This window comes from Hyperolius riggenbachi, chromosome 3 (genome assembly GCF_040937935.1).
Source record: "Hyperolius riggenbachi isolate aHypRig1 chromosome 3, aHypRig1.pri, whole genome shotgun sequence".
Taxonomy (NCBI): domain Eukaryota; kingdom Metazoa; phylum Chordata; class Amphibia; order Anura; family Hyperoliidae; genus Hyperolius; species Hyperolius riggenbachi.
In genome coordinates, this window is record NC_090648.1 from 108,983,538 (window position 1) to 109,008,742 (window position 25,205).

Here is a 25,205-nt window from a genome sequence, read left to right on the forward strand (position 1 = left end):
CCTTCTAACAATAAAAGACTTAATACTTAGTGGAAAAACCCTTGTTTGCAAGCACAGAGGTCAAACGTTTCTTGTAATTGATGACCAAGTTTGCACACATTTTAGGAGGAATGTTGGTCCACTCCTCTTTGCAGATCATCTCTAAATCCCTAAGGTTTCAAGGCTGTCTCTGTGCAACTCTGAGCTTTTGTTCCCTCCATAGGTTTTCCATTGGATTAAGGTCCGGAGACTGACTAGGCCACTCCATGACCTTAATGTGCTTCTTCTTAAGCCACTCCTTTGTTGCCTTTGCTATATGTTTTGGGTCATTGTCGTGCTGGAACACCCATCCACGACCCATTTTCAGTTTCCTGGCAGAGGGAAGGAGGTTGTCGTTCAGGATTTCACGATACATGGCTCCGTCTATTTTCCTGTTAATGCGATTAAATTGTCCTGTGCCCTTAGCAGAAAAACACCCCCAAAGCAAAATGTTTCCACCCCCATGCTTGACGGTGGGGACGGTGTTTTGGGGGTCATAGGCAGCATTTTTCTTCCTCCAAACACAGCGAGTTGAGTTAATGCCAAAGAGCTCTATTTTGGTCTCATCAGACCACAGCACCTTCTCCCAGTCACTCACAGAATCATTCAGGTGTTCATTGGCAAACTTCAGACGGGCCTGCACATGTGCCTTCTTGAGCAGGGGGACCTTGCGAGCCCTGCAGGATTTTAATCCATTGCGGTATAATGTGTTTCCAATGGTTTTCTTGGTGACTGTGGTCCCTGCTAATTTGAGGTCATTCACTAACTCCTCCCGTGTAGTTCTAGGATGCTTTTTCACCTTTCTCAGAACCATTGACACCCCACGAGGTGAGATCTTGCGTGGAGCCCCAGAGCGAGGTCGATTGATGGTCATTTTGTGCTCCTTCCATTTTCGAACAATCGCACCAACAGTTGTCACCTTCTCTCCCAGCTTCTTGCTAATGGTTTTGTAGCCCATTCCAGCCTTGAGCAGGTCTGCAATTTTGTCTCTGACATCCTTGGACAGCTCTTTGGTCTTTCCCATGTTGGAGAGTTTGGAGTCTGCTTGATTGATTGATTCTGTGGACAGGTGTCTTTTATACAGGTGACTAGATAAGACAGGTGTCCTTAATGAGGGTGACTAATTGAGTAGAAGTGTCCAACCACTCTGTGGGAGCCAGAACTCTTAATGGTTGGTAGGGGTTCAAAAACTTATTTCACTCAATGAAATGCAAATCAGTTGCTATCTTTTATTTAAGGTTATTTTTTCGATTTTCCGTTTGATGTGCTATCTGCCACTGTTAAAATAAACCTACCATTGAAATGATACTGTTCTGAGACTTTTCATTTCTTTGTCATTGGAAAAACTTACAAAATCAGTGAGGGGGTCAAATAATTATTTCCTCCACTGTACATCCACCCCTCCTGCACTGTAATAAACCTGAGCGTCTGCCACCCTGGAGTATAGATGGAATAAAATAACAGCCCACAAGGTTGAGGGTGGTATTCCAGGACACTTTTAGTTTTGCAAACTGGCATTTGGCCACATGGTCCTCATTTTTGGAGTCCGAAAAAAGTAGTTGTGAATTATTTATTTCTGCAAAAGTGGGACACTTTACTTGTGCAGGGAGACAGATATGAATACAACTGGAAACTATCTGTACACTTTACAGCAAATCTGAGAGCTTGTTCATTGAATAAAAATAATAATTGATAAATTTTAATAGGGTAGCCTCTGGACCCTACAGAGGCTTCTCCGTCCCTCCCTTCTGGTGCTGGGATCCCCAATGTTCCACTGGCCCGCACTGCACTGCGCCTTCCCACCTGTGCAGTAGCATGGAGCCACCACTCGGGCTCGGTGGAAAAAGCAAGAGCTCATTCGGCTCTGTGTTAGTGCGCAGGCGCAAGCTGCCTGTGCAGTGCGGGTGAGCTTTGTTGACAAGCCCTTGTTGACGGGTCAGCGAGGAAGAGGGTAATGGGGCTTCCCTTTCCTAAGGTAAGTACCGAAATTGAGGTCTTCCCCCCCCCCCCCCCCTTCAGGGTCCCTTTAATGCTGATCCAATATGAAAAACTAACTATAACAAGTGACTTGTCTATATATCTTATCTAAAGTTTGGATAGTTTACACAGCAAATCTAGCTGCAAACAGCTTCAACAGTTTATGATTATTTATTCCTGTGATACAATGAGGGCAGCCATGTTCTGTTTGTCACATTGTCACAGGCTGAGGGCTGGTGATCAGCTTGCCTGTGTGTAAATTCAGTCCCCTCTCCTCCTCCAGGGTAGAGAGGAGCCCCTCTGCCTCTGAAATCCATGGCTAGTAACACCTCCCCCTCCTGCCCAGACTGAGCTCCCATAAGCCCTTGCTACACTGTAGTGCCAAGGCACAAAAGGAGCTGTGGACGAGGCTTGTTTAGTTTATAGGGAATTAGAGTATTACTACAAAACAAAAAAAGTATTTGGCTTGAGGAATGCCCTATAAACTACATGAAAGGAACACAATTATGCAATGAGTAAAAGTTTATCTCGGACCCACTTTAAATGGCAGTAACTGAAAATTGGCCATTTAAGGACACTGTAGATATTTGTACAGGCCTAATGATATCTGTGTGTGGAGATTGCAGACAGATTAGAAGATCTAGCAAGTTGGCATAAAAGTACAGGGACTGTAGAATGTATACAGAGTATACAATTAAACCACACAGAAAAACACACTCTAATGCCTGGTACACACTACGCAGTTTCCCGTCAGATTGGTTGAATTGATAAATTCCAACAGGTAAGATCTGATTTCCGATAATTTTTCTGATCAGTTTTCCAATCAATTCAAAAATGATCGGAAATCAGATCGGACATGTCAGAAATTATCGATTTGACCCGTCTATCTGACGGGAAATTGCATGGTGTGCACCAGGCATTAGGGCTTGTTTATACAGACGGCGGTGGGCATAGCTTAGCACCACTGTTGGGCATAGTGGGGTATGAAGTTGTGCTGGCCCATTCTGTAGGAGTGATTGTGGCTGCCTGTTTCTTTACACTTGGACATAGTTTCCTCATGGCAACACATCGCACTGCAGGGTGTGAATGGCGAAGCGATACTGAAGGGGCTGCAGAGTGAACAGGCCCATAATGACAGCTTTGATATAGGAAAGTGTACTTATGATTGTCAAGTTGTTTGTGGAGGGGGAAGCTGGCATAAGTTAGCATACAGGGAAACTAAAACAAAATTAGAATATCATGCAGAAGTCCATTTATTTCAGTAATTCAACTTAAAAGGTGAGAGTAATATATGAAATAGACTCATTGCATGCAAAGCAAGATAATTCAAGCCTTTGTTTTATAATTTTCATAATTATGGCTTACAGCTTATGAGAACCCTGAAATCTTTGACTGTGAATATTGTGATATTGTTCAATATTCGAGGCTCAAAGTGTCAGACTCTAATCAGCTAATTAATCCAAAACACCTGCAGGGTTCCTATTTCATATATTGGTTTCACAATTTTAAAGAGGAGCTGTCAGCCATACTATCACAGAAAAAAACAAATATATAAGTAGATAAATACTTGCTCTACTTACAAAATATATGTATTGCACTGTCCACATTTTGATTTTAGTGATCTTTCTACGGTAAAAAAAAAAAAGAGGGAAAATCCTTCTTAGGATTTCCCATTTTAACTGTGGCTATTTTGAAGCCAATCCTGATGTCATTTCCTCCCTTACTCTCATCTGCCTGATTGTGTATGCATTGCCCGCCCTCCACTATAGAAAGTGCATTGTTTCAGCATGATAAATCTTGGCCAATCAGAGAGGAACAGAGGTGTGGGAGGGGAGAACAGGAGGGAATAAGGCTTAAGCCAATCAGGTTGCATTAGTTAAGTCGGAGGGGAAGGACAACAAAGGACAACCCAGCATGCCCTGCAACTTCCTTTGTGCGTACCAAATTTTGTGTGTACCAAATACGACTCGGGTAAACTGGGGAATGATCATTTATCAACAAGAAAAGTAATAGTGATTTTTAACTTTTGGATTGCCTGGTTGGCATCCTTATTACTTACCAGATAATAATTAAGAATTGGTTTTTGATTTTATGCCTGACAGTTACACTTTAATCAATTCTCCATCAGGTTTCTGCTAAAACCTGATAGAGATTGAATGGTGCTAGATCTAAAGCCCAATCTACACAGTACGATTCTTTGTGCGATTCGATTACGATTCTATTTACGATCCGATTAAATCTGACATGTCCGATCGGGATTCGATTCAATTCGATTTGCCATTGTTTTGCAATGGCAAATCAAATCGAATTGAATCGAATCCCGATCGGACATGTCGGATTAAATCGGATCGTAAATAGAATCGTAATCGAATCGCACAAAGAATCGTATCGTGTAGATTGGGCTTAATGCTACTCCCTGCCCAATCCGTTAGTGATTGATTGATTGATTGATTGATTGATACCCAGACCTGGCTTCCATTGACCCATCGCTAGCCTTAAGCTCAACACACACCATACAATCTTGGTTGTACAGATTTACCAAATCTATGTAGTATAAGGGCCAACAGATTGAAAATACCTAGAATGATTGATTGGATAAACTCTTATACTACATGAAAGTGGTAAGATTGTACAACCAAGATTGTATGGTGTGTTTTGAGCTTTAGGATACACAAAATCAGTGGCCACAGTTACTATATGAAGCACATTCAGTGGTGTAGCTTTCTAGCAGTATTCCAGTATGCAGCCTTTCTTTTATGTAATGAGAAGTCAGGAACACGTTCTCCAAAGCCAGGGGTGGCCAAAGTTGAATTACTGAAATAACAGGACTTTTGCACGCGTTTCACCTGTACATGTGACAGTGTAGCACCATCAGAGCTATTTTAGGACATTTGTGTGAGTTGCTTCTCAGTGATTGAGATGCCTCTACAAAGCACCATTTGCATCAATTAGGCATGTATCATAACCTCATTACTGTCTTAGAGAAACCGTCCTGTCATTACAGGGTTATTATGTGTCTTCAGCTGTCATTACATAAGTGTGTAACAGAGAATGAATCATGACTTCTTCTCTACTTCCCTACAGTATTATGGTATATTATCAACTGCAATAAAACTTCAAACTCTAACAACATGTAGAATGTGATATATGGCTTTAATGTTGTATATATTTTTCTTTGATCACATTACGTAGTTAATAATCACTAACCATATAATAACCTCTTTATGAGCACCATCTATTGCAGTAGACTGTAGAAAGAGGTTTAGTTTTGCTCCATAGTTGCATGGTGGTAATTGATTTAACGGCTATAAATCCTTGAAAAGCTGGAGTGCATTTAAAACTGTGTTTTGTTTTGGCACACACAAAATTAATTTTACAAATTTTACGCACAATATATAACATACATATTATTCATCCATTGCTCTGCAAAATTATGGTGGATACTGGCGGATATCTTCTGTTTTAGAAAGGCAAAGTTGTACTTGCTTCCATCTGAACTGGCTTTTACTTAAAGGGATACTGTAGGGGGGGTCGAGGGAAAATGAGCTGAAGTTACCCGGGGCTTCTAATGGTCCCCCGCAGGCATCCTGTGCCCACGCAGCCACTCCCGAATGCTCTGGCCCAGCCTCTGGTTCACTTCTGGAATTTCAGACTTTAAAGTCTGAAAACCACTGCGCCTGCGTTGCCGTGTCCTCGCTTCCCCTGATGTCACCAGGACCGCACGGCGCAGGCCCAGACCATACTGGGCCTGCACAGTATGCTCCTGGTGACATCAGCGGGAGTGAGGACACGGCAACGCAGGCGCAGTGGTTTTCAGACTTTAAAGTCTGAAATTCCAGAAGTGAACCAGAGGCTGGGCCAGAGCATTGGGGAGTGGCTGCGTGGGCACAGGATGTCTGCGGGGGACCATTAGAAGCCCCAAGTAACTTCAGCTCATTTTCCCTCGACCCCCCCCTACAGTATCCCTTTTAAAGCAGACCTGAGGTGTGAGGGATATGGAGGATATCATATATATTTCCTTTTAAACAATACATATTGCCTGGCTGTCCTGCTGATCCTCTGCTTCTTATACTTTTTAGCCATATGTTACTGACTGATGTCTGTATTAGCTGTATGCTTGTCTCTGGTATGTGATTCAGACACTACTGAGGCCTGAAAGATCAGCAGGACAGCCAGGCAACAGTTAGTAAGTCAGGCATGTGTAAGGGCCTTACGTCTGACTGGATTAGCCTGATTCTTGTTTCAAGTGTGTGATTCAAATACTACTGCAGGCCAGAAAGATCAGCAGGATGCCAGGTAACTGGTATTGTTCAAAAGGAAAGAAATATGGCAGCCTCCATATCCCCCTCGCTTCAGATGCCCTTTAAACCAATCAAAATTCAAGTTTTCTGAAAGTGAGTAGGTGAAGCAGCCAAAATTAGGCATGGTCCTCCAGAGCTGCAGATAGTTTCCACTTTTGCAATCATAGGAATAGGAGAACATTCACCAGGATACTGTCAGCCTATTTAGAATAATTTTGGGGGTACGGTAGCCCAAGTGAGACAAGAGCTTGAGGCATTAAAGTGGAGAAACCAATGGACTTGCCCATTACAGTAAAACCTTGGATTGAGAGTAACTTGGTTTAAGAGCACTTTGATATACAAGCAAAAATGTTTGTGGAGTTATGACTTGATATACAAGCAACGTCTTAATATACAAGCAAAAAAAAGTATACATGCGTCACGTCATCACAACTGAGCCGATAGTTCTTCTCCCTTTGGCGCTGCAAGTCTGTACTTAATCTGAGTGTAGAGGCTGTGGAAAGTCACATTTTCATGAAATCCTCAAAAGTAACTGTCACTGGACAGTACCTTGTTAAAGGGAACACCCGAGGTACTTAAAAAAAAAAAATCTACTTACCTGGGGCTTCCTCCAGCCCCTGGCAGCAGTCCTGTGCCCTCACCGCAGCTCCGTTCCCAGACAGTGGCCGGGGGCCCCTCTGGTGCAGATACCGTCCTCGCCAGGGCGGCATCTACAGGACCTGCACGAGAGCCGCTCTCGGTCGTGCTGACATCATCTGGAGAGTACTGCACAGGTGCAGTAGTTCTGCGTCCGAGCAGAACACGCCAGATTTCAGTGCGACCGCGAGCGACTCGCGCAGGTGCGGTAGATGCCGACCTGTGCATCTGCATCGGAGGGGACCGCAGGCTATCGGCTGGAAGCGAAGCTGCGGCGGGGGCACAGGACGGCTTCCAGGGGCTGGAAGAAGCCCCAGGTAAGTAGTCGTGTTTTTTTTTTTTTTTTTCATTAGTACCTCGGACATTCCCTTTAAAGAGAACCCGAGGTGGGAATTACTTTTACTATTGGGGCACAGAGGCTGGTTGTGCGCACTAAGACCAGCCTCTGTTGCCCCATCGTGTGCCTCCATGTCCCCCCTGCTCGCCGCTATACCCCCCGCATTGCTGGCGACACGCAGCGTGTCGCCAGCTCAATGTTTACCTTGCGCTGTCAGTCAGCGCTGCTCCCCTGCCTCCTCCGCATCGGCGCACCCGCCCGTGTCCCTTCCCTCCCGCTGATAGGAGGGAAGTGACGCGGCGGGTGGCGCCGATGCGGAGGAGGCGGGGGAGCGGCGCTGACTGACAGCGCAAGGTAAACATTGAGCTGGCGACACAGCCAGCAATGCGGGGGGTATAGCGGCGAGCAGGGGGGACATGGAGGCACACGATGGGGCAACAGAGGCTGGTCTTAGTGCGCACAACCAGCCTCTGTGCCCCAATAGTAAAAGTAATTCCCACCTCGGGTTCTCTTTAAAGCCGAGCCAACAGATGGCAATGATTCTGTTAGTTATAGTGAAAGTTTTGTTTACATTTTTTTATTTTATACTATTTTACTATAACTATTTTTGGGTTGTGGAACGAATCACCTGGGTTTACATTAATCCTTATGGGGAAATTCGCTTTGATATAAGAGTGCTTGGGATTACAAGCATGTTTCCGGAACAAATTATGCTCACAAACCAAGTTTCCACTGTATTATCATCCAGTGTGAAGTAACGTAATAAATGTTGAATGTACCGCATAACTACTTTTAACAAATTCATATGTGCCTTCTAATTTTAAATGTAAGTTTATTAAAATTAAGATATTTCAACATTTCTTACCCTTTCCAGGAAGCTTCCCAGCAACCTGTTAATGCTCGGGAGGTTTTTATGCAGAAGGAACGCTCTTTGCCTAACGCTGCTCCAACCAGTGCACAGCCTGGTGAGTACCACAGGCGGTATGTCGTAATGTCCTCTTTCCTGCTCCATGCTGACTGTTTCCTGTTACATCACATGGTGTGTCTTTTTCTGTTTCATGCCGTCTGTCTCCAGGGAGGTTGCGCAGTCCCTTCCTACAGAAGTCAACCAGCCAGTCTGAGTCTCCTCCATCTTCCCCTGTAAAACGGGCTCAGGAGCCCCCAGCATTTCCTGTGTCTCGGGCTCAGGAGCCCCCTGCATTGCCTGTGTCTCGGGCTCAGGAGCCCCCTGCATTGCCTGTGTCTCGGGCTCAGGAGCCCCCTGCATTGCCTGTGTCTCGGGCTCAGGAGCCCCCTGCATTGCCTGTGTCTCGGGCTCAGGAGCCCCCTGCATCCCCTGTGTATCATGCCCCTCAGACTCCCCCAGAGTCTCCTGTTCCCCCCGTGTGTCATCCACCTCCAGCAGCTCCTGTCACTGTGAAAGGTACAGAATTTATCAGCAGAGACATTACATACAACATGGCTTGCAGTGGCTGGGCCTGATAATGAGTCTGTGTTTCCCTGCAGAACAAGTCCCCGCCCACCAGCATGAGGAGGAGGAGGATCTGTACCAGGAGCCTCCACAAGACGAAAATATCTATGAAGTAACACCTCAGGTAAATGACCTTCACAGACCAGCTTTATTACATCACTGTCAATTCACTAATACGGTGAAGACATTGAAGTTACATTAACTATTTTCCTTCCACCACCAGCTTGATATTAAAGCTTTTTAAAGACCACTATTGCAAAATGTTGTTAAATTTAAAATGTATACATGTTTTGCTCCCAGATTAAAGTGCACTATGAAATCATTTTCGGTACTTATCCGTTAGCCGGGCGCATCCTCTAGGTGGCGACAAAACTCCACCAGAGTTACAGCTTTCCCTACTATCCATGTCGGCCTGGAGGGGGAATAGTAATTAGCGCCACCTGCCGGATGTGCCCGGCTAACGGATAAGTACCTCATTTCTCCTATGTTCCTGTCACTTACAGTAAGCAGTAAAAAAAATGATAGATCTGACAGGTTTTGGACTAGTCCATCTGCTCATGGGGAATTCTCAGTATCTACTTTATTCTTTACAAAAGCATTCCCTGGAACGGATCTATACAAAGAAGTCTGCCTACTCATTTGCAAGCTATTTTGGCAGTTGGGCTGAGCAACTGCCTATCAGTAAGTGCTTTTGAAAATAAAGAAAGCCCTGAAAATCCCCCATGAAGAGATGGAGTAGTCCAAAGCCTGCCTGATTTTTTTTTTTTTCCTATGTAGTGACAGGTACATAGGAGAAAAGCAATTTACATTGCATTTTAATCTGGCATTTTACATTTTTGAAACCCATATTAAGGGCCCTTTTCCACTAGCAAGCGATTGCAATTTAGCAAAAATCATATTGCAATAGTGGAAAATACTTTTTCGCGATTCCTATGTTAAAGGGAACCTTAACTCAAGTAACAGAAAAGAGTTTTACTTACCTTGGGCTTCTACCAGCCCCCTGCAGCCATCCTGTGCCCTCGAAGTCACTCCCAGATCCTCTGTTCCCCCGCCGCCAGCTAGTTTCTTTTTTGCCGTCTCTGAGTCAGCGGGCCGCCACGGGTATCATTGCACGAGTTCCTGAAGGTACAGGATGCTAATGCAGGTGTCAACATGTATCTTTGTACGTGTTGCACCTGCAATGACTTAAAACAGAAGGTATTTACAATAATACAGCTGTACGTCAGCAGTTCTAGATATAAACCTGGCTTCAGGGGCATAAAGAGTGAGTTTGCATATTCAGTAGCATTGTGGGAAACCACAGTTGCTCACTTAAAGCTGAATTAACGCAAATACCTTCTGTTTAAAGAAGGCATATGACACTGAGCATTAGGATTTTTGGGAATTCTATAATTGTCAGATCTATCTTCAGGTACAGTTACAGGTATACCGTAGTTAGTATCCTGTTGTCTATATGGGTGTTGATAAAGGGGGAAATGCCTGTATGAGGTTCTTCCTGACAGCCATTTAGGGGTTTGCTTCATTGCAAATAACAGAAAATGATTTACCAACTTGTTTTAAAAATCACTAAATGGATTGTCTGGTTCTGAGTGACAGTCTGTTATGGTGGTAGCTGGTTGTAGAGGTCTTCCTAAGCCCAAGTGCTGTGATTCCCCCAAAGGTACGAGAGGTGCGCTGTGGTCGGTTTAGTTCCCCATCCAAGGCAACTGCAGATGTAATGGAGACTCACCACCAGGAGAATATTTGACGCAGCGATTTGGATTTGGGTTTTTTTTAGGTAGCCTGATTCCTGCATTGGCAGTAGGTGTGCGCTCTCTCAGAGTGTTGAGTCCAAATGGATACAGCACCTGGCCTGTAAGCAATGACTGTCCACCAGCCCAAGATGGCAATGGACTACTTGGCTGCCTAGTAGCCACCAAGGCATAATACCTGGGCTTCCCCCATCAGCAAAACAACACAAAGGACCTGAATACAAATGTATTAGCGCACAAATGTATCCCTACTGGTGGAATACAATCTAAAACATAACTACATAACTCCTAATGTTTTCTTTAACAAGCTGAAGGCTACCAACATGGAAAATGTTTGCTACCACTAGCATGGTGTAGGGACCATATAGGTCATAATCTGAGGGGATTAGCTATATAAATGCTTCATCCCACTTAACAGTAACCGTAAAAGAAATGTAACATGTTACGCCTCAATAATTGCAGCTTCGTCAGGAGATAGATAAGGTGCAAAGGTGTGAGTGCAGTTATACAGTGCAACGAACCCATATATGTACACAACAATATACAACAATTCATAATGGTAGCATATTTGGCCAGAGATGCAGCCAAAATATCTGAAGCATTTTTAATAACATTAATTTGCAAAAAGTCTTCTAAAGCACAAACATATGTGTGCAGTAGTTTCTTAACAAAAGTGAAATTTTGCTGTAAATCCACACACCCAATCAGAAAGATCTCTCCTATGATGTGGCATAATGTCCATTAGGGAACTCAGCAGGAGTTTGGTGACTTGACTGCTGGAAATAAATTTATCACAATGTGGGATTCTTTCTATTCACGTTTCTGTTACCCTGAAGTACGGTACCTGTCAGATTACTGATTATTGGCCGAGTCCTCCAGAAACGGAATGCTCCATAATGGCTGGCTGCATTCTGCATAAGGCCATTAGTCAGTTGCTACATTTATTTTGCATGACTACATTTCTATCTTTCTTTCTTTTTTTTTTTTTTTCTTTTTTTTTTTTAAATCTGGGTCAGCCGGAGGAGGCAGTGTATGAAGCAGGTGATGAAGACCGTGGGCTCTGTGCCCGAGCGCTCTACGACTACCAAGCTGGTGAGTGTATATGTGTAATACATACATGTACGTAGGTGTGTGTTTCAGCACGGTGGTGTAGTGGTTAGCACTCTTGCCTTGCAGTACTGGCTCCCAGGTTCGAATCCCAGCCAGAGCATTATCTGCATGGATTTTGTATGTTCTTCCCATGTCTGTAAAGGTTTATTTTAAGGAAGAAGCTCACCTGAAGCAATTGCATAAAATGCTGCATTTCTCAGAAGGTGGGGGGCAGTGCAGCAGTGAGGCTGTGCGATGTAGCAGAGAAGCTGCTGAGGAGCTGGAGTGAATTGGACTCCATTACTGGGGATTCAGGAGTGGCCTGGATAAGTGAGTGGCAGAAGAGTTCCATTAGGCCCCTGGCAGGGTGTCACTGATGAGCCAATGTAGAGGAAAGGAGCCTCTACACTGTGGTGGACAGAGGGTGCGATCTTGACAATACTGTAAATCTGTGTAGTTGTCGTCAGATGGTGCTGCTCTCTTGGGTGCCACTCTAGGTGGTAGGTAATCTGCAGTAGACAGTGGGATGCAGGGGGTGGGTGAAAAAACAAGGGGTGGGGGGAGGAGCATCTTACCTCTTGCTCCAACCTCCTGCGATCTGATTATCTCACCTAGGCAGAGCAGTGTGGAGCCAACAGCAGCTTCAGCCATTATACACACTCTTCCCGCCCACGATTGCATGACATTGCAGCCGCCTATAGCGGCATCACAGCACTCGGGCTAGGTGGACAATATACAAGAGCAGCAGCCTGCCAATACAGCTCTGAAGGAGGCTATTGTCTGCACACCTTGTGGAGGAGGACTTCTGCAAAGACTTGGTCCCCGGCCCGAGTGGGACAAAGCCTTTCTGCTGGCCACCCCGTATGGGACATTCATTCACAGATCCAGGTGAGAATATTCCTCAACCAGCTGGCCATTTGTATTGAATGACATCCTGACTGTGCCCCCCCCCCCACCCCTTGTTTCTTCACTCATCCCCCATATCCCACTTTCTACTGTAGACTCATGAGCCATTTAAGCTGGTGAATAGGACACAGAAATTGTATGCCAATTACCCTGAGGATAACCCAGGGTGCAGTTTGGTAGAGAAGTTGGCTCAAAAATAAAGTTGTGTTACTTTGTTTTAACCCCAAAAACTGATTTGGCATTTTTACCCACCTATGCTATGACCCTCTCTATTGAGCTAAACTACGAAGCCTCTATCTATCCATCCATCCATCGATCTATATATCATATTCTGTAAGTTTTGTGATCTTTTGTTGCTGTCATTGGCATTGTCAAAATTTCCCCTAAAATACAGCTGATGTCTTTGGAGGCTTTTGAGCCTTCTTGTGGCAGTGCCTGTGTCTGCTGTGATTATGTCTTTAATTGGCTTCCCAAGTCTCTTTCCCTTTGCATTCTGGAGACTAAATTAGAAGCAAAGAGCAACGAAACAGTGGTGTTAGGGCTGCAGAGCTCATGGAATAGAGGAAATAAGGTTTGAGGAACCAATCTCTAGATTACACATAGGAAATGGTTTTACCTAATTCTCAAGCATAATTTCACATTAATGCTGCGTTAAAGTGAACTTTCTCAAAAAAGTGACTAAATTCACATCATTGCCCGGATCACGTGGCAACACGTTGCAATCTCGGGAATGCTATGATTTGGATGCTTCCGGCACTTCGTGTCACATTGCGTGAAGTGTGCACATCTCCATAGACTTGCATGGCCCTTGTGGCAGGAATGCGGCGGAGAAACTTAACGCGGGGCGACGCAGCACGCAAATATAAAAGGGGCCTCTGTCACTCCCCTGTAGGATAAAACCATTAAATGTCTCAGTATAGAGACCATTAGGATTCATCATACACTAAATTCACTTTCACTAAAATTCAATCATTTAATTTTTTTCTTAAAGGAGTTATCAGGCATTTAGTGCTACTTACCCGGGGCTTCGTCCAGCCCCAAGCTCCCAGCACGTCCCTCGCCGCAGCTCTGGCCGCAGCCGTTCACCGCCTCCAAGTCCGCAGTGATGACGTCAGACCGACCCGGAGGTCGGACTGTACTGCGCCTGCGCGAACGGCGCTGTCAATCACCGCCACGTGGACCAGAGCATACTGCGCAGGCGCAGTACAGGCCGACCTCCAGGTCGGTCTGACGTGATCACCGCACGCTGGGAGGCAGAGGCGGTGAACGGCTGCGGGCAGAGCTGCGGCGAGGGACATGCTGAGAGCTTGAGGCTGGACGAAGCCCCGGGTAAGTAGCACTTATTTTAGTACTAAATGCCTGATAACTCCTTTAACCTCCCTGGCGGTATGATTTTTTCCAGATTTTATTATTTAAAAGCGGTGCAATTTTTTCACAAGCTTTTTGACCCTAAAAATCATACTGCTAGATAGATCTGTGACAGCCCTGCACATTACACACCTTCCATGGATCCAACTCAGGATTACCAACCACTCTGAGTTACAAATTTCCGTCCCGAGCCTGACTCGGGGTTACCGCCAAGGAGGTTGAGCTACATGCACTGTATAGGCAGCAGGTATATCTAACCCTTCTGTCAGCCAGTCGCACGTATAGTACAAGGAAATTATGTTATGGGTAAATAAACCCTTTCAGTGAGATACGCTGTGGGGTACCAGAGTAGAGAAAAATAAGTGCTCAATGTATAATAGAAAACAATAGTAAAATTGAAACTTGAGAGGCACTTTTACTCTAAATGGGTGCTTATTTTTGGCACCAAAAGACCTGAGGAAGTGGGATTTAACACCCACAAAACACGTTGTTGAGTGTGCCTTGGTATGAGGCCTTTTTTTCTGTCACATTTTAAATTTTTTTTTTTTACTTTGGGCAGCTCTATTCCTTCCATTTTACAGAAGAGGTGCTTAGATTTAATAATGCCCAAGTAAAGGCGGCATGCACTGTCCAGGGACTGTGTATGGGGGGAGGGGGGGAGGAAATGCTTCCAAATGTGCAAATACACCCAGTGTCCTTTCATCTATAATATACTTTAAAATTCATGGTCAGATGTTTGGAATCAATTGTCTGTTTGATGTCTTTTTAAGAACATCAATGTAAATTGAGCCACAAGAAGGTGTGATGATCTCTGGGTTTGAGCAGTACACGGTTTCATCTAAATCACAGGTGTCAACTCGAGGCTTGCAGGCCTAATGCGGCCCACCTCGCCATTTTATGTGGCCCACCAAGAGCTTCAAATGTGCACAGTTGTAAGCAGAAACACAGCGATAAAGGAGCACACTGGTGACAGAAAAATGTCAGTTTGAGAAGGGGCACAGCAGCAACAACTCACTGGGCCCCCATGTAGCTGGTAAAAACACACACAGACACACCTCTTTCACCCCTTTTCCCAGCACCCTCTTCCCACATTGCAGCGTAGCACAGCATTGCAGCATTGAATTTACTGCTCCAGCGCTATGTCAGATCTCTTCTGTTCTTCCTGGCAGCTGGACACTCTATGCTTGCATACCAACAGCTCCCAATCACATGACATGTATTGGATCCAGAGGTATGCAGCATAGAGCGAGTGGCTGTCAGGAAGAGTAAACAGAGGAGACCCAAATCAGCAGTGGAGCTGGTAAATCTTACACTTCTTCACTACGATCCCCTCCTGAAGGGGAGGAGCGGGCCCAGAGCCCCCTCCCCACGGTCGCTGTAGCTACTCCATTTAATATGAGAATGTTCAATAAATGTATCTTAACAATTTGGCCCTGCGAGTTAGACTGTGCTCTACCTTTTGTCAGCTTACATCAGGCTTTCTCAACCAGTGTTACCTGGAACTGGTCTTTACAGGGGTTCCCTGGCATTTTCCTCTCAGTCATTGTATGCTCACCCCAAATGTGGTGGTGGTAGAGTATAAGAGCGCACTGTAATAGGGGGTAGGGTATAAAGAAGCTCTAAATTGGAGGACAGAATAACAAGGAGCACATAAATAAAAAGCAATGGAATTGGGAGTCAGTATAATGAGCAGCACCATAATAAGTGGCACTGTTATAGGAAAGCACTATAATTGTGGGTGGTCTACAGCAAGAGATAATAATAGATACCTAATAGAGGGAAGGCTCTGGGCCCTGTAGAGGTTTCCCATTCCTCCTACGGTCCCCGCATTCCACTGCTGGTTCCCCCATTAGCAGTCTCTGACCAAAGGGTTGAAGACTGCTCTCTGCCATTTCGGAAGTCTCTGGGAACCCGAGAGCTTCCGAAGACTGTCCCCTCTTTACTGCGCATGCGCGAGCACACCCTCACGCATGTGCAGTATGAAACCGCCCGGGCTCCTGAAGCCTCCCATGGTGGGATATTTCAATGGAGGAGCCTGCTGTGGAATGAGGGGACCATGAAAGAAATGGGAAGGCTCTATAGCAGGGGTCCCCAATCCTCGGGCCAATACCAGGCCGCGGGACATTTTGCGCCGGGCCGCGGGTCTAGCAACTTCCAGCAGCTTGTCTCACAGCAGCTCGCGACTGCTGTACAGAGGCAGGAAGCAGGAGAGCCGCTTCCTGTAGCGGCAATGTATATCGCCATTACCATGGGAACAGCTGCCCTGCTTCCTGACTCTACAGCAGCTGCAAGACTTGCCCGCGCTGCTGTGAGACCAGCTGCTGTAAAAGAAGATGATGGAGCTTTGAGGAGAGGGGCTGACCGGGGAGTATAAAAGAGGAAGCATGAGTGGTGGCCGCTTGGGTAGGGAGGGGGAAGTGGGCACAAAGGGCAACTATACTAGGTATACTGGGGTAACTATACTACCTATACTGGTTTAAATATGCTATCTATACTGGGGCAACTATACTCCCTATACTGGGGCAAATGGGGCGGGTGGTGGTGTTGTGTTTGCTGCCCAACCCACCCACCCCTCCCTTCCATTTGCCCCAGTCAGGCAAAGTGTAGAGTACACTGGGCTGCACACTACGGGGGGCAGCGTCGGGGGTCTCCTTGCATTCATCCCGATATCACTTGCCGTTACAACCACACACTCGATTAAGCAAGTCATGCCCTACATCTTGCCGCATGTCCGACTGATTCATGCTCGTATGCTCTTGGCGGCACTGATTGTCATCTGATTATAATAATCGAATCCGATAGTTGACTGGCCGCCGAGTCACTTGATGTATGGTCGCCTTAAAGGTTTGTGGAGTACTTACCTGCATCCTCATCAGTGCTGTTATCCCTGGTGATGGTCACCCTGTCTTTGTGAGCACTGGGGGCTGCAGGATTCTGCTTGCTGAAGGCGGTTGTACATCCCACAGTGAAGTTTGTCTGCTGCTCTGCTTGTGCTGTTTTCAAGAGATATGTCTGGAATAGAGCATTTTGGCTGCTGCTTTTGTTTGGTGGCACCCATTGGGGAAGTGCTTATACTTTAATAGCCATTATAAATTGTGGTATTTTAGTGTCCGTGTCTAGGAACCTTTTCATGCGTGTGAGTTCCAGTGTCAGAGAAATCCATAAACAGTAGCAGGATCTGTTGAGGGCTGAATAGCTCCGGGATTACACTGATGAGACTCGTGGTAAAGACCCCCAGGAATTTAATGATTGGGCCAAACCCAATGCCTGGATTATCATTCTCCAGTACAAGCAGCAGAGCGAGATCCCGAACCAAACCGACCTCAAACTGCTGTGTGGTTTTGTATGACATTCAGCCTAGAATGGAATTACGGAACATTATGTACTTTACTGCATAAACAGTTCTTCAACCAGAGCTGTGTAACAAATGTGCTGCATAAGTGAAATGTAAGTACAGATATTAGCAGTGATATTTCGGTGTTGTCTGCTCTTTCTTGTGGTCCGCACAATTTGTAATTCCTGTTTTCTAAATCTCTGATCTGTCAAGGAAATGTCTGTTCGTGTTTTGGGGCGGGGACTGTATGGCCCCATGAAATAGTTTGTCAGAAAAGGATTAAGATGAAATGGAGCCCTAGGCAAGATAGCACTTTCTGCCCAGCGCTGATGGTCACCTGGCCTTTTTATTAGGATTTGGAGGGGCTAGCATCCACCCTCCAAGACTCTCCAGGCCCTAGACGGCTGCCTAGAATTGCCTTGTGGATTATCCGACTGCTTCCAGCTGTCATTGTTTATACTGGTGATTTGCTTACGAAGCTGGTTGCTTTGTGCAACCGCTATAAGGGCCTTGCATGCGTCTTGCAATATGCGATGTCGGCCCAGTTGTAATGCGAGTTCTAAAGCACGGCTAGAGGGAAAATGCAGCATGCCATCCTTTTTTGTTCCACATGTGAGCAGTCTATTGATTTCAATAGGCTGTGTTTTCCTATCCTAATTGCACGCTGGGGAAACAGGGATTCACAGCAGTGGGGATGGGCCCTAACCACTCTCCTCTCATGAAGCTCTGGGATACAAGCTGCTCTCCCTCACTGGCATTGCTGTACTAGGCTTTAAGTGATGACTGGCACCCCTATACCGTGCCACCAATATCGCATGATAACTCGTTATGGTGACAGTTGGCCAGTGAGAGTAGCTTAGTGATAGAGGATGGCACAGGCACAATTCATGGCTTAGGTCTGACTATTACTCCACGTTTGGACAGAGCTCCATTTTTAAGTAGGCTTGCACTTAAAAATTACATAATTGGAAATGCCTGTTACCAAATTCTGAATTTTGGTAAAAATGTCTTCCTTATTGTGAATAAGAAACACTGACTGGCCTCTTCAATCTGCTTCTTTGCCTGGGCCCTCCATGCAGAACAGGGAGTAGATGCTGGGGAGGGGATAAGAGCTGCGTGTCCTTGAGGTCATTTGATAAAAAAACAAATCTTTAATCAGGACTGTGAAGTTGGTCCAAAAATCATCCGACTCCTCAATTTATGAAACCACTGATTCCAGGTACCCAAAATTACGCCTCGAGTCCAACTCAGAGTCCACAGCCCTTGCAGGGCTATGGAATGGGCACAAAAATCATCTGACTCCTCAGTTTATGGAACCACCGACTGTGACCCCTACTCCAGGTACCAAAAATTACTCCAACTCCATTGCCCTGTCTTTAAGTCCCAAAGCACAGCTAAGATCCAGAGCATGGCTGTCCCCACTGGGTGCAATACTGATCCCTACAGAAAACAACCATGGTGACGATCTCCATATCTCTCTAGCTTCAGTTGTCCTTTAAAGGATACGTCCAGACAGATTGAAGAAATCAAAATCCACTTACCTGGAGCTTCCTCCAGCCCCTGGCAGCCCTCCTGTGCCCTCGCCACAGCTCCAGTGGCTCCCGGTGTCCTCCACTGCAGAAGCCGACCTCGCCAGGTCGGCTTCCGGGTCGGCTTTTAGTGCCCTCCACCGCTCGGGTCACGTGGGCTGGCTGACGTCACCGGGATTGTACTGCGCAAGCGCTGTACAGTCTTGATTACATTGGCCAGACCACAGGACCCGAGCGGTCTGGCGAGGTCGGCTTCTGCAGCGGAGGAGACCGGGATCCACCGGAACTGCGGCGAGGGCATAGGACGGCTGCCAGGGACTGGAGGAAGCCCCAGGTAAGTGGATTTTTATTTTTATTTTTTTTTCTGGATGTATCCTATAAGAAGCAAGTACAAAATATACCTGGTCTCCCAGAGTGCTCTGGGGTGAGAATTCTGCATAGATAATCAGCCGAGGCTAAACATCACTGGGAGGTCGGGGTTTCATACAATATACAGCAATATATAGATATACCGTAGGAAGTGTTTCTGATGCTAAAACCAGGAAAACTTGTAAAAGTGGGTATCCTGAATAATTGATGGCATTCGACTATTTGTCACTACAGTACCTCTTTATAGGAAACTATGATTGCTAACCGTACACTTTTTTTTTGTTTTTCTGTCCTCTTGTTACAGCTGACGATACAGAGATTTCCTTTGACCCAGATGACCTCATTACAAACATCGAGATGATCGATGAGGGATGGTGGCGTGGCTATGGTCCCAGTGGGCACTACGGCATGTTTCCCGCCAACTATGTGGAACTGATAGAATGAGAGATGTCAGGAGAAGCCTGCAGGTTGACGGAGCGATCTTTGCAATGAGAGCGGCTCCTATTGCACTGAAACAGTTATATTATCATGGGTTCTGACCACAAACACCTAATGTACTTAATGTAATGCTATGTGTTTAACTGTGAGGCAGACAGTCGGCTGATTCCACTATTCTTCACACGCAGCCTTCTTTCTACAAGCCATTATCTTTTTTTTTTTTTTTTTTCCCCAATCTAAAATGGACCAAGGATCATGACAAAAGTAGAGTACCCATCATTTCTGTGTTCATTATGGCAATTTCCTTCTGTCCTTACGTTAAGTGACCTCTAGGGGGCAGCACCTGATGCTATATTTGCGTTCTTTGAGCCACAGATGAAAGATTCATCAGATCTCTGACAAGACTGACATTGTAGGCAGAACTCCATGACTGGACAGAATGTATTCTGTTATGAATGTAATTTGCTATAGGAGATATGAAATGAAGATCAGTGATGCTTATTGTTAAATCTACTTATAAGTAGAAAATGTTGTGCTTCCCATGGTTGTGTGTTTGAAGTTAACACAGGCTCACGTCATTGATCTTTACTCCACAATGGCTTAACAAATCAGATTATTGGGACCACAGGCAAGTGTTTAGACTGCCCTTGATGCAAAGTGGGGGCCATAGACCTGTTGGATGCCCTCTCTGTATATGAACATTCCATTGGTGCCTATATATGGCCACAGGTAGACCTTGTGGTAATTAAGGAGCAACATTTTAATGTTTTCCACTGGGCATTCCAGATATTTCTATGGACATACTGACACAAGCCTGATAATAAACACTGTATTTCTGATCTTGTTGATCTGACGTACAATTTCAGATTTGTCAGAAATCTTGAATTTCCATTTAATGTAGAACTGAAATCAGCTAAAACCTTAGAGACTGGGGCAGGCTATGTATCTTTATTGCCTTCTGCATCCTTATTGGAAAGATTTCCCTGTAATTTCCTGTCTTGATGACTGTAAGACTCTAAACAAGACTTATTAAAGTTCCTTCATTGATCTTAGGGGATACCCAGCCAGGTTATCAAAAGTGATGCAGCAAACTTGGACTAGATCTTTAAAAAAAGTTTGTCTCAGGTGGTAAGATTGCTGCCTTTGCCTGGGTCACATGCTGACATAGTGGGTGATATATCAGTACATAAGCAAACTGGCTGTCCTAGCCCACAACTTGTGCTGTGGATGCTGCATGAAGCTGCAATACCAGAACCGTACCTTTCAAACACTCACTATGAGCTGATATGGCCCAAATCAAGGTAGCGAAGAAGAATTGTAGCCTCTCATTTGCCTTTCCACATATTGTGCTGGCTACTGACGCCCACTGCTGTATAACCGCAGCACATTATAGCGTCACCTGACATTTTCACCAACATGCTTCCTAAACAGATTTGTAATTTCCTCTGAAAGTGAAACCTGTAACCTTTGATCATTCCTCCTGATTCTTATTGCACTCACTTTTAATGCCATTCCGTTCCACAACTTAGTCATTCCTTCCCATCAGCACTACTTGCAGGTATTGGTTCTGTTCCCAGAATAATTGTCAGAACAGGTACCCTACCTTTAAGGAACTACTTCATGAAGTGTCGTTGGACATTACTTTTTGTCCTTCAAAGATTATCTGCAAAGTTTTTAGCATTCCTCAAATGTCAGTTCTATTTCAGTGGAGCTGTTAACCAAGCAATATGTCCCTTAACTTATCTGCCCGACTCAAGGACTAATCTGAAAAGACACTAGAATATCTGAGTTCTGTCAGGAAGTAATTGGTCACCTTTCTTGTGGTAGCCGAACATTCATCTTAAAAAATTTGGTTTTCATGGTCTTTTTGGCAGGTAGAGACACGCGACTCAGTTTAGGATCCCTGTAGATTATTTTATTTGTATAGAGCCAACATCTTCTGTTTAATTAGGACGGTGATGTTAATAATTCTGAAGTCCGCTAATCATGAACAGCTTCTAGACTTTCCTTGTGGACCTTCAATGGCCAAGGTAGCAGATTGTTTATTGTGCCTACACCCATCTCCCCATTTTGTCACCAAGGGCTGCCCCACCCCCTTCTATATATACAGTATAGGAGGAAACAAGTATGCAATACAAAGGATGCTTGGTTCTCAAGAAAGGCAGAACACTCTTTCTCACACACACACTCTCTCACACACACACATACACTCTCACGCATACACTCTCACACATACACACTCTCACACATACACACTCACTCTCACACATACACACTCTGACAAACACACACACACACTCACACGCTCTGACACACTCACTCACACTCACACACTCCACTGAACGGGGAGAGACTGATAGGAGGAGCATTGCTGAGAGATTCATGACTTCTTGTTTGTGCCATTGCAGACATGCCCCTACAGCAAGAACTATATCCTGGGAAATGTACATTTAACATTTCTCACTGCATGTGTGTGTGCAAATAATTCTGCAGCTCTCTCTGCTATGATAAGATTTGTTTTGGACCTCTGAACACCCAACTGAGTACAATAGATGCAAAGTTGCATTTCGAGAAATCCTAGCAATTAGGCCTAGTTGGTAAAGACAGTGGACAGCAGTGGATTCACTGCCTATCAACCTCTTCCATGGATTTGCCAGTTGTTCATAGCCGGTATGTATATCTGAGTGAGTAGCCAGATCTCACATGCAACATTCATCAAACGCACAACTGCATCCTGAGTCACTCTGATCAAAAAAAGCTTTATTGGCATGACCAAGATTCATACAGGCATTGCCAAAGCAAGAGGAAAAGGTGGGACATGGAGGGGGGTGGGATAGGGTTACAATGGGTATGCAGCCCACACCGCCACACCCATGAAAGCTACCATTTGGTTGCATTATACAATAGCTAAGTGGCTGTGGACCCTGGTTCAGCTGTCCATGTGAACTAGGGTTAAATTGGCTGTTTACTAGCAAAACTGTTGTAACCAGCAATCGGTCGTAAATTGGCAGCAAGCTAGGCAGTTTTCGTATATCCATCCAGTAACAAAGTACATCCAATAAGCATGTAGTGTAAAGAGAACCTGCCTAAGCAGAACTTCCATTTTGTTGCAACCATTCCCTCTGTTTGCCAACCTGAACTATTTCTTTAGCAATGAAGATAATGTTATACTAGAGTTCACATTAAGGTAAATAATAGCCTTGACAGGCAGAAACCTGTGTTTCCATAGCGACCAGTCAAACATTTACTCACCTATTTGCTTTCATTCTCTAGTGCTAGCTAAGTGAGAGCTGATAATTGGCTGCTGTCGTTTTCTGTACATATATTGTGCCTAAACATAACTTTTGATTTTGTACTAGTTCACACATGGCTGAGTTTATGGAAGCATCTGAAGGATAGAACTGTCGCCCATTGCCTCCAGTCACATTCTTCCGCTTTTATCCACGCTGTTATTAAGCCCTGGTTGGTCTGGGCAGAAATGGCAGTTTTCAGATACTTTGATAAATCTAGCCAGCGATTCTTCTAAGACGACTGTCTGTACTCTGTAATCCTCCAGCACCTTTCAGGAAATCACACGCAGTGTTTAATCATGTAACGTTGTGCCATAAGCAGAACAGATGTTATTGGTTATGGCTTCTTAACTGTAAGGAATGTGGAAGCAGGTTTTTTTTCCCCATTTGAAGTCCATAAGCCTTTATTCTGATCTCTTGTAAGAAAACGTTATGAATATCCCACCTCCGATGCATCAAATATACTGTATTCTGGGGCAGGTTGGGACTTGCATTGGAAAGTTAAAGGGGAACTCGCCTTTTAATACGATGTTAAATTGTAAGTGGCTTTTTTTTCCTCAATCACTTTATGATTAAAGCGGACCTGAATTCAGAACTTCCTCTCTGCTCTAAAAGAGAAGCAACAGCATAACAACCTTTAAATAAAAATATTTTTCTTACAGCTGATACAAATCCTGCAATAAAACTGCAGTTTCACTACTTCCTGCTTTCATGGAAGCAGACATATTGTTAACATCCTGTGTCTACCTATAAGCTCTCTGCCATGGCAGTCAGCTGGCACAGCTGAGGGATCAAATTACAACTTGTGCTTAGGCAGAGATGAGGGGGGATTAGACAGGCTGAAGTCTGTAAGTACATACAGGGAACATTTCTCTGTTTTCCTTTTTGTCCTGTGCAAGAGTTCAGGTCCACTTTAAGTCAGGTCTCCTCATTTGGATTCAGTGGTAACCTGCAAGAGGATCTATTACTGTATGAACAAAATAATGTGCTTGATGGTTGAGTTCCCCTTTAAACGGCAATTTTGGGTGGGTTTGGTAGCTTTCTTGTTCTTGTGTATAATCTGTCTTAATCCCTCTGTCTGTGAAGCGTTTTCATGTAAGGGATGGAACACAATTGCATTCTCTGTGAAATCACATGATAATCATGTTGGAAGGTTTTATTATTTTGGTTCTTGTTTTTTAAATCATTAGAATATAAAATAAAGTCTTTGATAATGTGCCCTGGTGTTCTGTGCTTTCAGTATCCTTATTGTGATATAAGAAGTAGTGGTAATGTAGCGGTGTGCGGTCACTCAGCCATGACATAAAACATACCTGTAGGAAAAGCCTTCAGAACTATTTGAAGGATACCGGAGCCCAAAAACTTTGGAGGACGGGGGGAGCAAGCATATACTGCTGCCTGTCCTTATGCCCACTGCTCCCCCTGTTCTCCTATCTGCTCCCCATAACTCACCTAAACTAACACCTATGTCACCCTATGCTGGCTGGTAATTCTCAGGATATGTGAGCTAATAAGCATGCTGCACTGCTCTGCCTGAACAATACCAGCCCTCATGCTTTTTTATATCTGGGGGTACCTTGCAAGAGGAGGCAGGAATACTCCATTCTGCAAAGCAACCTTATACAGTGCCCAGGATGCAGTGGGGGTAGGTTCTGGGGTGACTTAAAGTATACCTGTAGGGGAAAAAAATGCCCCTATGAGGTACTCGCCTTGGGAAGGGGAAGCCTCTGGGTCCTGGAGAGGCTTCCCTCAAACTCCTCCACTAGCATAAAGACCCCCAAAAAGCAGCTTGTCGACAGCTTGTGCATGTGCACTAGCATGGACCTTCTAAGGCTCCTGCGAAAAAAAGCCAAGCCCAATTGGGTCTGTGCTACTGTGCAATTCGGGTGCAATTTAAATGCAGCCAAATTGCAGCAGTTGCAACACAATACGTGTCAAGCGCCGACACGTGGTGATGTTACACGGCGACAGAGGTCTGCGACATGTGGCTGAGCACGGCTGTGGCTGCACGCAGATGTGACTCCATGGGAGTGCCCCCTGACCGGTTCCCTAGTGATAGCATGCGCCTAGCCGATGCAGGAGGCCTTATACACCAGCTATAGCATGCGCCCAGCAGGTGCAGGAGGCCTTATACATCAGCTATAGCATGCGCCCAGCAGGTGCAGGAGGCCTTATACATCAGCTATAGCATGCGCCCAGCAGGTGCAGGAGGCCTTATACATCAGCTATAGCATGCGCCAGCAGGTGCAGGAGGCCTTATACATCAGCTATAGCATGCGCCCAGCAGGTGCAGGAGGCCTTATACATCAGCTATAGCATGCGCCCAGCAGGTGCAGGAGGCCTTATACATCAGCTATAGCATGCGCCTAGCCAATGCAGGAGGCCTTATAC

At 45.1% G+C, this 25,205-nt stretch overlaps 1 protein-coding gene across 1 annotated transcript in view; it reads left to right on the forward strand.

Annotated features, from left to right (window-relative positions):
• DBNL (drebrin like) overlaps positions 1-24,032 on the forward strand; it is a 68,589-nt gene extending 44,557 nt beyond the window's left edge. Inside the window, exons 9-13 of the mRNA XM_068274753.1 lie at positions 8,144-8,234; positions 8,345-8,692; positions 8,776-8,864; positions 11,508-11,583; positions 19,391-24,032. Coding sequence (XP_068130854.1) covers positions 8,144-8,234; positions 8,345-8,692; positions 8,776-8,864; positions 11,508-11,583; positions 19,391-19,530 — 744 coding nt within the window. The 3' untranslated portion in view covers positions 19,531-24,032. The remainder of the gene's footprint in view (positions 1-8,143; positions 8,235-8,344; positions 8,693-8,775; positions 8,865-11,507; positions 11,584-19,390) is intronic.
• The last annotated feature ends 1,173 nt before the right edge of the window (positions 24,033-25,205 follow it).